The sequence below is a fragment of the Mytilus trossulus genome, chromosome 12 (genome assembly GCF_036588685.1).
Source record: "Mytilus trossulus isolate FHL-02 chromosome 12, PNRI_Mtr1.1.1.hap1, whole genome shotgun sequence".
NCBI lineage: Eukaryota > Metazoa > Mollusca > Bivalvia > Mytilida > Mytilidae > Mytilus > Mytilus trossulus.
Genome location: NC_086384.1, coordinates 45,623,930 through 45,640,050, shown reverse-complemented (window position 1 = coordinate 45,640,050; position 16,121 = coordinate 45,623,930). Strand labels below are relative to the sequence as shown.

General features: G+C 32.4%; 1 protein-coding gene across 1 annotated transcript; it reads right to left on the bottom strand.

Annotated features, from left to right (window-relative positions):
• Positions 1 to 323: 323 nt before the first annotated feature.
• Positions 324 to 14,165, bottom strand: LOC134692670 (solute carrier organic anion transporter family member 2A1-like). Its single transcript, XM_063553138.1, has 10 exons — positions 14,074 to 14,165; positions 12,596 to 13,225; positions 12,108 to 12,194; positions 10,780 to 10,965; positions 9,726 to 9,890; positions 6,693 to 6,882; positions 5,243 to 5,372; positions 4,205 to 4,362; positions 2,276 to 2,340; positions 324 to 1,188 (listed from the first exon to the last, which is right to left on the bottom strand). The coding sequence occupies exons 1-10, from the start codon at positions 14,090 to 14,092 to the stop codon at positions 854 to 856; spliced, it is 1,965 nt and encodes a 654-aa protein (XP_063409208.1). The 5' UTR covers positions 14,093 to 14,165; the 3' UTR covers positions 324 to 853.
• Between the last annotated feature and the right edge of the window lie 1,956 nt (positions 14,166 to 16,121).

The following is a 16,121-nucleotide window of genomic DNA, read 5'->3' as shown; positions in this document are numbered from 1 at the left end:
AACATTACACTCATTTCAAATTTAACGGAGCAACCTCTGAAAACCACACAGGAAACTGTGTTATATCTGATCTGCTTGTCAAACCATTACACCATTCAGAATTTCAAATTGACGAGGGTTGTCAGTGTTCTTGCGAAAAATTAGGAGTATTCTCAACTGGTAGCATCTAATACTAATTTAATGACTGAAATTATTACTGCATACTCTGGACTATTTATCTTATCGCAAATTACATAATATTTCACCAATGCAGAAAATATGAAATTAGGTTTATCTATATTTCCCGTTGTCAAAATACATAAAACAAATCATTTAATACAAACTTATGAAAAGTAAATACTTTATTGCATGACAATATCTTACGTAAAAAATCTAGTCTACATGAACACATTTACTAAAAAGGAGGCTACGAAATATACAGAAACAAAAATGTCTTATATTGAATATATACAGTGTATGACAATATCTTAATAAAATATGAAATCATATAAAATAAGTACGTGCTATGTAACGTGTGATAAGAATGAGTATTGCACACTTTTTTATGCGCGGTACAAATGGTTCTTGCACACATATGTTTTCTTACATTTAAAGTAAAAAGAAACTTGTGTAATAAATACAAACAATGTACGTAAGGATGAACGCACTTATTTTCCCAAAAAGCGTAGACTATTATATTGCACTAGCAATAGCTCTATAAATACGAATCATCTAAATTGACAAAACATCCATGTATAACAAATCGATATTGTATTCCGATACTTTTGTATATTGCACGCTCATTTTACCTTTCAAGGGGGAATATTTTATTCTTGTTTACTGAAGATATATGTATTGCATACATTATAAACATTTAAGCCGAATGACCATTTATAAATTTTCTGTTTCCGTTGATATGTTCATCGTCTGTTGATTTCTCCATTAACTCCTCCCCTTCCGGTATTATTGTTTTCTCAAACTTACTAACTGGTTTCTGTTTAAGATCCTGTCTATTTCTCGCACACATGAAAGCGAGGAACGAGAAAACAGTTGCTACCAATTTCACACCTAAATCTAATGCATGACGTCGATATCGAAAATCTACTAAATCGTACAAAGCGCATGCGCCCGTTCCACCACAACTGGAATTCCATAATCGGCAACATGTATCAACTACTTTTCCTACTATTACCGGACCTGGAAACCAACCTTTGAAATAAGAGAAATATAACATTAAGCTTGAATCGCGGAGATAATAATGCAATCCATCATGCATTTACGAAATTAACATTGTAGGACGATTGCATAGTATTTATATATCAGCATACCGTCTACATCATATGTTCTCATCATATGTAGCGAATAGTTTAATTGATAAACATACCATATATTTTAATTTTCATACTCTGCTTTTCACTTGATCGATGCACTGTATCATATTCAAACAAATCAATCACACAACAGTGCTACCGATTTCTATTATTTATTTGATTTGTATAAACATAACCAATACGACCGGTGCCACATACATGTATGGCAGAGCAGGATCTTCTTACTTTCTGTAGCACATGAGAATACCCCCAGTTTTTGGTGGGGTTTGTGTTGCTTTGTGTTCAGTTTTCTATGTTGTGTCTTGCGTATAATTGTGTTTCCGTTTGACTTTTTCTTTTTAAGCCATGGTGTTGACCTTTTATTTTTGATCTATGAGTTTGAATGTCCCTCTGGTATCTTTTGCCCCTCTTTCATGTCGACTGCCAAGACTGCGAGTCGGTCAGTCTTTGCATTCACTTCTACATGACGCGCGTGGTGGATAAGTTATTAAACCAAGAGTTCCAAATGGTGATGTTGAAATCATCCCTTGTAAATTTTACGGACGCCATCACGAGTTGATTTCCCGTTATGGAATAACCGTTTCACAAATGATATCGGAAATGTTTCTTACGTCGTAACTACAATCCCCTTCCCTTTCATGAATATGACCTATCGAATTATACTTTTTACCGGATTTGTTATCACATAAGCAACACGACGGGTGCCACCTAAGCAGGATCTGCTCACCCTTCCGGAGCACCTGTAATCACTGCTAGATTTTGGTGGGGTTCGTGTTCCTTTTTTTTATCCTTTTATATGTTGTGTCATGTGTTCTATTGTTGGTCTTTTTGTCTTCTTTTATTTTTAGCCAGGTGTTGTCAGTTTATAAGTTTAACTGTTCCTCTGGCATCTTTCGTCCCTCGTTTATATACAAGTGGCGATTCCAGTATAATAAGTAAAAAATACAGAACAATATAATGTTTACCCAATACTGTGGCTAATAAAGATCTGAATGCAAGTGCCATGGCTTTATCCTTGTCATCCACACATCTAAAAATTCATTTGAAAATTGAGAGAGGAATGTTATATCATGTAAGAATTATTGAGATAATTTCATGGTGCCATCTATAAGACTATAGAGTTAGAGGCATATTTTTAGTATTCTTTTCTTGGAATTAATTTTTGGATGCAACAAATCTTCTGATTTGCTGAAACGATTTAGTCTATCATCTCATTGACATAATTTTGTCGTATAACCGTGACGTTATCAACGTTTTTCATGATTTACTCATACAAAATGGACTTTAAAATTATATTATAAGGAAGGACTGTAATATTTTTTCTGTCTTTTAAAAATAAGATAAAAAAAAATGTGGTTCACACTTTTAAATTTTATTCTGTGTATACCACGATTTTTATGTTATTTCTTCATATAGTAAACAAAAAAATATTACAGTCATTCACGAAATGGCTGTTAAATAATTTTAATTTTCATTTATATACTTCTTATTTACAAAGCCTTACATTATAAGAAAAACATAGTAGTTTCAACTCCAGGAATAGATTACATTAGTTTAATTGTGTAACCCCTTTCAGAATTGTGGGTCCTCAATGTTCATCTACTTCGTTCTTTATTTGGCATTTTCCACTTTTTTTTATTTTAACGTCACTGATGATTTTTCTATGGAGAAAAGGCGCGTTTGTGGTTCAGGCTTTAAAGACAGGTATCTTTGATCTTTGTTGTTATATTTACTTGTTCACTTTTAGTGCATGATGAGTTTATGTGTTGCACATGCTATTTCACAGACGCGTTTATCACATATACCAATTGTTTTCTTCGCGTTGTTTTATTTTATGTTATACATTATGAGGGATCTGATCCCTATAGTTATCGAAATGCATGTTTGAAATATATCTATATGAATACAAGGGGATACACATTAATCAGAAAGCAAACCAACAAAAGGGTCTAACAGTAAAGCATGTATGGTGTTTGTCATTGAAAATTATGTCACTAAATATAAATACTAAAATTATATGAATATCGATAAGATACATATTTAATTGATAACAACAAGAGATAATTCAAGGTGGTATCAAACACCTTAACTTAAATCAATTTGGCTCGTTTAATTTTCATAAAACTGTATCAAAATATATACTTTGACCCTTTGACAAAATATAAAAGTTTGAAAAAACTTTAACCTCACAATTTATCCGAAAGAAATCAGTGGATATATAGCAGTTAAAAAAAACTTATGTGTGCCATTGAGAGGCTTAATATTTCCTTAACAATAGAACGTGACAAAAACGTTCAGTTAATTTTAACAGAGTTATCTCACTGTAGTGTAAGGGACCACCTTGAAAATATGATTATGAAATAGTGCCATTGAATGTCGCAAGGTATATGATCAAATAAGGTCAACGACGAAATCATTTTCAGGGATAACAGAACAAGCAAGACGAAAACAAGCTGATAAAAAATAGATACTTTCTGTTCACAAACTTTCTTTTTTTTTCGCAGATTCTCTTTTTCGTGTTTAAATCTTCTTTCTAGTCATCTTTGTAGCAATTCATTATTTGACAATTTTGTTCATGTTTTCATAAAAGAGAGTAGGGTTTGAAATATTCAAAGATTCTCAGTCACATTTTTTTGTGTGTATGCAATAGACACTCCTGATAAATAGTTTGTTAGCAGTTTTTTATCGGTAAATTATGAGTTAAATAAGTTTTTGAATTGAAATCTGTTGCATTTAAATGGTTCGGTAAACATTTCCTTTCTTTTGTGGATATATAATTATTCAATAAGCTTCATTAAATCAATTTCCTTTTATAACATAGTAGCTTGCAATTGCTATAAAAATGATGGAAAATGTTTTAATATATAAATAAAAAGTGAAATAAAAAAAACTACCTCATCACAAATATATATTCAGGCATGAGAGCTATTGTCTGCGACATAGCGAACACAAAGACCAGTGATATATAAACATACAACATATCGCAATCTGGTTTACAAAGTCCTGGTGTAGCAGTGGCGTCTTCTCCGATACATTTACACTTAGTGTATCCCTGAAAAAGACATTAATACATATGCTTGATAAATTGGCAGTGCTGTGTTGCAGTTTCGTTAAGATTTAATGGATTTTCGTCTTTTACATATACACCAGAATATGTTCTTTTAATATCAGTAACTAGAGCAGGGGTTGTGTATGCGTCTAGTGAGAGTGGTGAGTTTATACTCTTTATTGTCGATGGCTTACTCAATAATGGGTGAACATAAGTTGTGTATAAAACATTCCTGCCAGTAAAAAGCCTCTACACTATCAAAGACTTCCAAATTGCCTCCACGCGACAGTACATAGTTAAATCGACTACATTTTAAGACGCGTCATCTATAGAAGAACTCGGAGCAACAAGGGCCCGAGAGATGCAGTGGGTAGGTAAAACGGTGTTTGGACATGACCTAGCGCTCATTATTCTTGCCACAGCTATGGATCAAATAGTATCATTGCCTTGTGATTGATTTTTTTTATCAAAGGCTATGTAAAGGAAGTAAATTCAGACAATCATGGCAAAGGGTCGAAGCGTTCAACAAGACTTATTCACCTTACCTTTGGGGGAAATCTTGGTTAGAGAAAGGACCACATATTTAAACAATACTTTTGTTTAATTTTCGATTTTACAATTTCATATTTACACCGTCAATTTTGAAACTTATTTTCATGTAGCAAAACTCCCATCCTGGGAAGAATCGCAATGGAAATCAACAGAAATTTTTATATGAACAAGCATTTATAATGAACAACCTTCAATAAAGATATTTTGGATTGTACGAAAGGTCGGCTGATTTTGTTTTATGATTGAACCTTCGAAAAAATATAATGCAACCTTGACCGAATGACGCAATGGACATTTACTGTTTATTTGTCTACGAGTTATATAAGCTGACCTCTGCATTATGTTCCATACACCCAGCGTGACAATACGAAAAATAGTTCCGGTTGTCCGAACCACACACAGGAAAATAAGTATCCGTGTTACAATTACAGTCTTCGATACAAGTTGTTACATTGACATTGCTACAAAAAAGGAACATGAAAATATGAATGTTGTTATGTTTTTCACACGCATGAAAATGTTGTGATCAGCAGGATTTTCGCATACTATGTCATTTGGACCGGTTTAATAGATATAGGAAGATGAGGTGCGAGTGCCAATGAGACAACTCTCCATCCAAATAACAATTTATAAAAGTAAACCATTATATGTCAATATACGGTATTCAGCACGGAGCCTTGGCTCACACTGAACAACAAGCTATAAAGGGCCTCAAAATTACTAGTGTAAAACCATTGAAACGGGAAAACCAACGGTCTAATCTATATTAAAAAAACGAGAAACGAGAAACACGTATAAATTACAAAAACAAACGACAACTATCGACATCAGATTCCTGACTTAGGACAGGTGCAAACATTTGCAGCGGGATTAAATGTTTTAATGGTACCAAACCTTCTCCCTTTTTCTGAAACAATAGCATAACATCACAACATAGAAAAACACACGATAGAATGTCAATTGGCAGGCTTAACTCAATCAAAAAACGAAAATTAACACACTTTGAACGAATAAATTTGATCTGTGATATATGAATGCAAATGCTGTTACTTGCTATATATTAAAGTTCTACTCGAGTCCAGTTTGAAATTAGAGATTTAATATCTGAAGATCAAAATTTAATAACTGAAATTCGATCATCAAAATTCAAAATGCCACCTTAATTTGAAATGAACTAAGAGTCACATATCCAAAATAAGCCAGTCAGAAGAAAGCTGATAGAGAGTTGTTAAAGCTTTAAGATAAAAAGTAAAATAACAAAAGTTCGGAACTCCAAATTAAATTTAAAACGGAAAGTTCCTTACCAAATAGCAAAATCGAAAGATTTCTTAATGTAATGTTAATAGAACAGCGACGATTATGCCATCCGTTTGACATGAGCCGACAATACGACACGAAAAACAAACAAATCAGATTAATATCCTCAATGGTCCTTGTATCTTTTATGTCCTATCATTAAGTGTCTCAGAGTTCGGAAAAATCGGTCCAAATCTGTCTAGTCATACGTTTCAGCTGAAAATATTTATCAGTGTTCTGCGTTGTCTGAAAAACAGTGATTCATGTTTTTTGTTTGGTCATTTTGTATCATCTGACTTTTTTAAAAAGTTTTTGCGACGCACAACGGAATCAAATAATTCATTGTGGAATCAGGATTTCGAGCAAACATCAGTTGGCACTAAAGAAGATAAAAATGTTACTGCAACAATAAATAGTAAAAGTGTAAATAACAAATGATATACCACAATGAAAACAAAAACAAAACAGAACGAAAAAGTAGGTACCTTTTTGTGTTGTATCCGATTATTTCTGGGTTATCGCATCCAACAAAAAATCCAATTAGTGGAGCGAAACTTGTAGTGGCTGTCAAAATCAGTGCTAATTTCATGCATGCATATGGGGTCATTCGAAATTTGTATACAATGAATCCACCAATGAATGTACCAAGTGAAGCAGAGCAGATATTGAGACCACCTAAAAATTGATATTGCAGTTCGTTTAAATCATCATTGTTTTTTTTTTTTTTTATCACAATGAATTTTAACACGAAATGCAACAGGTTTAAAACAATCAATATCACATATCGTAAAATAAAAATCGTATTCTAAGCGTGCTTTATTTATTGTTTACCTAAAAGATATGTTTCATTTAGCAGAAGAGGATAATTAAAACTCATCATATATACAAGACTTTAATTATGATAAGATAGTGTATTATAAATTTACTGCTTAAAACATTTAGATTTTTTTTAAATACTAAGGCTTTTCTACCTCAGGCATAGATTACCTTAGCTGTATTTGGCAACACTTTTGGGAATTTTGGTCCTCAAAGCTCTTCAACTTCGTACTTTTTTGGCCTTTTTAACTTTTTTTTATTCAAGCTTCACTGATGAGTCTTTTGTAGACGAAACGCGCGTCTGGCGTATAAACCAATTTTAGTCCTGGTATCTATGATGAGTTAATTCGTAAACTAAAGAATTCCCAGTGACACAAAAAGCAAAATCTTTCAAAAAGCAAAAAATAAAGTACATGTAGAAGAGCATTGAAGACCAAAATTTTCGAGTTTTTTTGTCAAATATAACAAAGGTATTACATTCCTTGGGAATGCATATCCTTACTATCTCTAAATTACCCCCAAGAGACATGTATCTCTAAATTACCCCCAAGAGACAAGTATCTCTAAATTACCCCCAAGAGACAAGTGAAACTGCATTTGTTCTTATATTCATTGGTATATTTATTTATTTGAGAACAGAAAACAATATCATTACCTTTTTACGTCTGTGTAAATTAAATAATATATCCTTAGTCTGTTTTGATAAGAGACCCAATGTACGCCATTACTTACAAGTGTACCAAAAAGTAAATAGTATGATTTACATTGTCTTTTAAATGGTTCGGTTCATATGTGTACAAATAGCAGTTGCAAAAATGCATTTTTGGTTTTAAAATATTTTACCTATCATCATTTAAAACAAAAACCATTTAACCCTTTGTATAAATATAAGAAGTTTTGGTATGAGACTACTCTTCATCCAAATAACAATTTATAAAAGTAAACCATTATAGGTCAATGTACGGCCTTCAATACGTTATATATTACATACAACTGTATATGTTTTCTCTAATTTCAATTCTTTAAAATGAAAAAAACGAAATCGTGACCCAGCTTTTAGAATATCGTTTGAAAGTACATTGACACAGATGATTAAAAAGATTGAAAAAAAGGTATCGTCGAATACGCAGACACCCCATCTACACTTCATGAAATGTCTTTTTATATTTAAATTCTAAAGCTTTTGTTGTATCCTTTAAATGTTTTTCATGCCTCTTGAATTCACTTTTACAATAAATCATAGTATAGTCACAGTCATTGGTACAAGTGAACTGATGTGTACCCTCACTTCATTATTTATGCCACAGTGTCAATTTTCGATCCATCATACATATAAACTAATTTATAATTTTCAATAAGAGTTGTTGTATTTAACATGATTTCTCGTTTGTAAAAAAAAATCTTCCTTTTGATATTTATCATATATATGAAACAGCTTTGAAAGGATAATATAAGGAAAATACTTTATCTCTTCTATAAAGTTTTTACACCAAACATTTTGTTCTGTAGACTAGTTTTTGTACAACAATTTCATAACTTAAAATATCACCTTTTATAGTTAAGGATATAACATATATAAACAATTTAGCTTTAATATTTTCCTTTGGAGTGTTTGAGCATTTGATTTTGTCATTTGATAGGGAACTTTACGAATTGAGTTTTCTTTGGAGTTCGGTATTTTTGTATTTTACTTTTTGTATCTAGAGTTTCAAAAATTAAAATTAGCCCAAATTGTGCACTTTTAATAATGGACTTGTTCTTGGATGGTTAAAGCGCAACTCCTCGAAGATCTTTCAAAATCTTATTTGATTGGTATATTTGATAGCGTTAATTGAGTTATATTTGTGCTATACAGATAATCAACAATTCTCGATTTATATATAATCTTAATTAAGTAATCTTCCATTGCATAAATTTAATATTAACAGCAACATTGCCCTTTTCTAGATTTGAATGTATCCGTCATACGGGAAACTCTTTACAAATCTTTACCACATTTTTTCATTCCATATGGGTTGAGGGTTGTTTTTTTTCTTGATATGCGGTGATACAATGTACACAGCTGTAACAGGTTCGCGGAATAGTTGAGTGTTCATAAACATGTTTACTCCGCCATTGCTATGATGCCTGTCCAATGTAAATAGTGTTGTTTGTTGCTATCTGTCTTCAATGTTATTTCTCTTACATTTTTTCATAAAGTGGCTGCCATAAATGACTTAACGGCATTGGTTTTGCGCATCCTCGTCATTTACCGCATCGCCGTATGTTTTATTTTATTAGATATTTTTCTTAGTAAAAGGAAGACAACTCATTTTGTAATGTTAAAGCCACCAACAATCTCCATTGTATTACTTGTTTGTGGACGTTTGACACATACGCATAAAAGTTATGATAATGTCTCTTCTCTTTTGAAAAATTAATACCAGCAATAATGGAGCATGTATTGTCAGCAGAAAATGTTATAAAACTGTAAGGGGATATATGCCGCAAAAAAATACAGGATTAACAAGTACCTGCGTCCTTTGGGGTATATTTCATTTTTGTGTCCACTTGTCGGTTTTGTGTTATTTATTCAAACGTCTTATATTTTAATTAGTTCAACCATACCAAGAAGAAGCTTTTCTGAGAATAAAACAACATTTTTAACATCAGTCTGGGTGAAAATATGGTTATTCAATGCATATACAATCAGATAGACTTACCCATTAATAAATTAGCATGCCACGTGGGTATAGTAAACTGTGTTTCTAAAAACTTTGGCATGAATGAAATCATACCCGATACAAAGAACATTTGTAAGCAGCTTCCCAGGATAGAAAAGGTGAAGCAACCGTTCCTAAATAGACGTAGTACAGTGCTAATAAATCCTGCAATAGAAATCCTTTTAAGAAAATCTTTAAATTATCCCTAATAAGGTCAATAGGATAGGGTATGTGAAGGCGGTATCATCATTAATGACTGCAATTTCGGGGCCTTTTACAGCTGATTATGCGGTATGGGCTTTGCTCATTGTTGAAGGCCGTACGGTGACCTATAGTTGCTAATGACTGTGTCATTTTGGTCTCTAGTGGAAAGTTGTCTCATTGGGAATCCTACCACATCTTCTTTTTATATGTGTATACATACGTCAGCTGTAAAAGTAATTCTCGATCAATGACACAGTTGAAAATCAAACGATATTTAGAAGTCAAAAAAGAGTTACAATTATTATAGAAATCAGGTGTCAAATCAATTTATTTCAGACAAGTTCTTTATCGTTATGAAAAGAAATATAGGATACATTTTAAATTCATTTCCTGTATTACAGACAAGGCATCTCGAAGCTATCTTTGGAGAGTAGACCGTAGAATTACAGATACTTTGATACTTCTTGTTACTTAACTGTTGTGATACATTCAATTACCCAAACATATTTCAGTTATCAAAGTTATACAGCTTTTTATGAATGCTTGGCTCAATTTAAGGCACCTTATAATGCGATCATTATGAAATAAGTAAATCTTCGTGTATTCAATAATGTAATAAAATGGAGCGGGATCTTATTACTCTTTCAACACCTGAGAAAACAAGGACCCCAGGTTTTTGGTGGGGTTCGTGTTGCTCAGTCTTAAGTTTTCTCTTGGTCTTTTCCACTTTTTGTAGTGGCGTTGTCAGCTTAAGTTCGACATATGCGTTTTTGTATCCGTTATGTATCGTTCACCTCTGTATTAAAAGTATGTTAGTATGCCAGAAATATAAAAGCAAATTTTGACTGACCTTTTATATGACTGAGAAATTTAACATCTTTCTTTGGTTCGGTTTTTATTACTTCCTTGTTTGATTGGTAGCGCTTTGGAAAACAAAACAACGGCAAAGATATCACTATGCTTATAATTCCAAAAATGAGGAAGCCTAACCACCATGCCCCTATCCAGCGTGGATCCCTAGGTGTAATGGTAACATCTAAAATAAATATCAAACAATGTATTATCTATGTATGAACAAAATATGCAGATGATAGTCATGGTTTATTTCTGTTGGAAATTGGCTTCGGCGTACGAAAGAATGTATATATAGGGATTCGTGTAAATTGTGCAACTTCTAGTCACGTGACATATCGAAATATTAAAAAATATTTACCAAATTTTAGAGCATACTGTATCTCGACATTGAAAAGTACTTAGAATTAACAAGATAGTGCATTACTTTAACTACTAGGTCAGTTTAACTATGGTTAGGTTACGCACAGTATTCAGTTTCACTATCAATGGTTAAGTTTCATACAGTGTTCAGTTTAACTATATAGATATAAGAATATGTGGTATGAGTGCAAATGAGACAACTCTTCATGAAAGTCACAATTTGTAGAAGTACACCATTATTATAGGTCAAAGTACATACAGTTTTCAGTTTAACTGTGATTAGGTCTGGTAGCATACAGTGGTCAGTTTGTCTATGGTTATATTACGCATAGGGTTCAGTTGAACAATGGAATTAGTTATCAAAGGTACCAGGATTATAATCCAGTACGCCAGACGCGCGTTTCGTCTACATAAGACTCATCGGTGACGCTAATATCAAAATATTTATAAAGCCAAACAAGTACAAATTTGAAGAGCATTGAGGAACCAAAATTCCAAAAACGTTACGCGAAATTCTGAATTTTAGCTATTATCTTAAATAGACCCTTAAAAGACGACTATATTGTATACAGGTTACATACAAAAAATTTTAATCTCATTATAATCTTAAATAAATCAAAATTTATATTCATGTATTGAATTCAGAAAATATATACATTATTTTACGATTCGGATCCTCTGACAGTGTCAAATTTCCGTTATCTAAATTATCTATGTTAAGATATTATTTTATTGTGGAAACAGCCGGTACCAAAACATATTTATACATTAAAAAAACCGTTTGAAAAAAACCTTTTGACTGTTATTGACTTGTGACAGTCAAACCAGAATGTTATAATAGACTTCAACTAGTTTAAATTACTCTAAACTTTACCTCTGGTATCGCATTTAAATTGTGTTATCTTGCGTTTCCTATGCTTGATTTTAATTTTTATTTAAACGAGTGAAGCCCACAAATCATACCTTCTAATGTAACGTATATATTACTAAAAACTGCTCCTAATGCAAACGCCAGTGCTGGTCCAAAAATACCAACTGTAATTATTATACCTAAAAATTAAAGGAAAAATAGGTACACAATGTACATAATATCATGAAAATACTTTTGAAAAAAAATATGTAAAAAGTCAAATAATGGATTAATTATTTAAAAAAAATTAGCCCGCTAACACCTACTTTGGTTTCTATAATTTAATAACTCTTAGATTAAAAAGCTATAATTGAAAATCTTATAAAACCCTTGTCATGTTATGCAGTTCCAGCCAAATTTTCAATGACTTACATGTATATGCCGAAAAGCAAGTACTCCGGCCCTTCACGTTTTGGTTTGTTTTTTTGTTTATTTTGCTTTTTAATTTCCACTATTTATATACAATCATTTTAGGACAGTCCTTTTTATAAGCTCGTTAGTTTGGAACAGAATAGCGAAAATCCTTGATTTGTTAACTTACCAAGATAAATAGATGTTTTCCTTTTCTCGACATTTTCATCAACGTAGTAAGAAACATATGGCGTCCTTGGAGACTTCCCAATACCTTGCAATACCATACCAATCGCTATGATGGCCATTGCATAAGGTGTAAATGCGGTTGCTGTACCTACAGCTTTAGGGGCCTCGCTTTCACACTGGTCTGTATCGTATGACGTTAAGTTCTTAAAATTGCACAACTGTAAAGAATCTGTTGGCTCAAAACTTGTTTTGTTTGTTGTTTCTGTTCTACTTTGATGACTCGGCATTAGAAAATATGCAAAGGAACACAAAATGCCGGCAAATCCATAAAGTACTGTTGATAAACCTAGTGCACGTGGTATATGCGCAGTTGTTGCTCTATAGCTAACAAATAGTGTCAACAACAAGAAACCAATGTCATTACAACTTAACAAAAACCCACTTTGAGAACTATTAAAGCCAAATTGTTTTTCTAGGGTTGTTATCTGCGAACTTATATAAATTGAAAGAGTGGATGTCGTCAAACTGGATAAACTGTAGATGCCTGTAAAACAAGCAATGGTCGCACAATACTGGAGACTTTTTGGTTGACATCTGCCGATCCCACATTTATCAGATTGTGTATTCATTACTAGAAAAAAATAATCTGTAGTGAATTTCAAATTTATTAAATTAATATTATTACAAACGTATATTGTAATTTGTAGGAAATAAACGAATTCAATGTGGCGTTCAGAAAGTGCCGATTATGGCTCCCGTTTAAGATCAGACAGCGCTAAGGGGCGACATCAAAAGATCGGTGTAGTATAAAAACTTAAAAAAATAGTTTAGGGGATGGGGGGGGGGGGGAATCATGCTGCAACTTTTGTATATCTAAAAATTATTTTTACATCTATCCCTATTGGTCAATCAATTTTTCACAAATTAAGTTAAGAGGGGGATGGGAGGGGGTCAGTGAAAAAAAATAGTGATTTTTTTTTTATCCTACATTGAACTTCTGATGTTGTCCCTAAGACACTTAAAGTGAAAAAGTCATTGATCTGGAATGTCCTAATATTGTCTTAACGATGTCGTACATGTTCGTAACAGTTGTCGTTGGTTGATGTCTGCCATAATTGTTTTCATTGATTATATTGAGAATTATGAAGTTCCGTTGGTTTACTCTTATGCCTTTGTTTCGTATTTTGTTATATTGCGGCCGTAATAAATTAGTATTGCTTTCGCTCACTGTGAAGGCCATACGGTGACCTGTAGTTTTAACAGACAGTTGGTCTTATTGGCAATTATATCACATATCCATATATTTATGTAAGTATTTGTCGAGTATCAAGATCAAAGTGTTAACCTACATCATTATTCGTATATATGGTGAAAAATAAATGACTGATCATATTTGGAATAAAAAAAACATAGTCGCATGTATACCATACTAGCATCTCCCCCCCTCCCTCACACACACACACAAACACAAACTCTTACCTTGTTTATATTCGATCATATGTACTCGTGTAGTATGGCCGTAGACTACCTACCAGCTGATTTAATTACATACTATTCATTCAAAGTAAATAAATATGATATACCTTTACAAAATTTAAAAGGCTATTGTGCAAACAAAAAGCTACCATATCTTGTAAATATACATGGACTTAAAACGTGTTTACCTGTGAACACGTGTTTTTATGTCTTTTAATCTAAAATTAAATTAAATTTCCACGTAAATGATTGAACTTATATATCCTTGTTGAAAAAAGGGAGACCTATATGACTCGTGTATATTTATGGACACTATTTGAGGTCCGTAAATGACCTGTTGCAGGTCAATATTTCTGTCCCTATTCAATATATCCTAACTTTTACCAGTAGCAGTCCGACTTTCTCGGACTTTCATTCCGGATGGCCACAATTACAGAACCTACCTATTGTATTTCTTGATAATTTGCTCTGGTTCTAAAAATGCATGAAATATTTGCCACTGGACATTTGAAAACCAACAATTAATCAATTAATTTTACACTTCTTATACTAAAGGTGACATAATCAATAGTTATTTACGTCTGTTATAATATTGATAAAGAGTTATTACGTCATCACAATCGTTCATTGAAGAATGTTAAATAGTGATTATTTGTAAATTATTATGAATTTTTTAACTTTTGTTAATAAACGATTATATAATAATATATCATTTTATTCAGTGTTAACATTTTCCCTAATATAGAAATGAAAATAACAAGAAGATGTGGTCAAACTGCCAATAAGAGTTTTCACCAGTGAAATATAGAAGTTAATAGCTATATATCTCAACTTACAGTCTTGTAAATGCGCAAATTTCTTACAGCACAACACACTATAAAAAGTCACATGATATGAATCACTCGAGAAAAGTAACAACCTGATTTATGCAGAAAAACAATAAATTAAAAAAAAGATATACAGCAAAAAAAGAAAATCAGTAAATTACAGGCCCACGGCTTTGGACAGGTACATACAAAATGTCGCGAGTTTAAACACAAAGACCCCCTCTCCCTTACCTTTAATTGCTCCCTAATAGGAAGAACAACGACACAACAGAAACAAAACATTAAAGTTTAACACAGTAACAGTATTTTGATGAGATAAATAGATGGGTTGTCATGCCCTTTGAACAACTGATATTCATAGGTGGGCAATCACAAACACAAACACAAAGACCCCCTCTCCCTTACCTTTAATTGCTCCCTAATAGGAAGAACAACGACACAACAGAAACAAAACATTAAAGTTTAACACCATAGTAACGGTCTTTTGATGAGATAAATAGATGGGTTGTCATGCCCTTTGAACAACTGATATTCATAGGTGGGCAATCATATAATAACACATTTTTGCTAAAACGAATTACATGTACATGTACAAGACTATAGTGGGGTCAATGTCCACTTTTTTCCCCCGGTGAATATGACAATCTGTTCCAAATTCATTTGATATATAAAAAAAATCCTAACAAAATAAAACCAATATAGAAAAATATCCTAATAATTAAACATATAATTATGTATGTATAGGTCAGGAACCTGTTGTTCAGTGGTTGTTGTCTGTTTATGTGATTCCTAAATGTTTCCCGTGTCTCGTATTATATAAATTAGACAGTTGGTTTTCCTGTTTAGATAGTTTTACACTAGTAATGTTTGGGGCCCTTTATAGTTTTCAGTTCGATGTATGCCTGGACTCCGTATTGAATACCGTATTTTGATGAAGAGTTGTCTCATTTGCACTCATACCACATATTCCGATATCTATGTATACATTTTATAATTTCAATCGACTACAGATTCTTTTCTTTATTGTGAAAGAAAAGACTGCAATTTGGTTTCATTGACAAATAACGTTATTACGTTGAAGTACTTGTGGTTGATCGATGTTATGACTTTGTTTTCCTTGATTTTATCAGTTATTTTTGTCTTAACGAATTTTTTATCCATATTTTTTTCTTTGTTGCGATTTTCAGATTTAACGTGAAATCAATCTACACCAGCTGTTGTTCA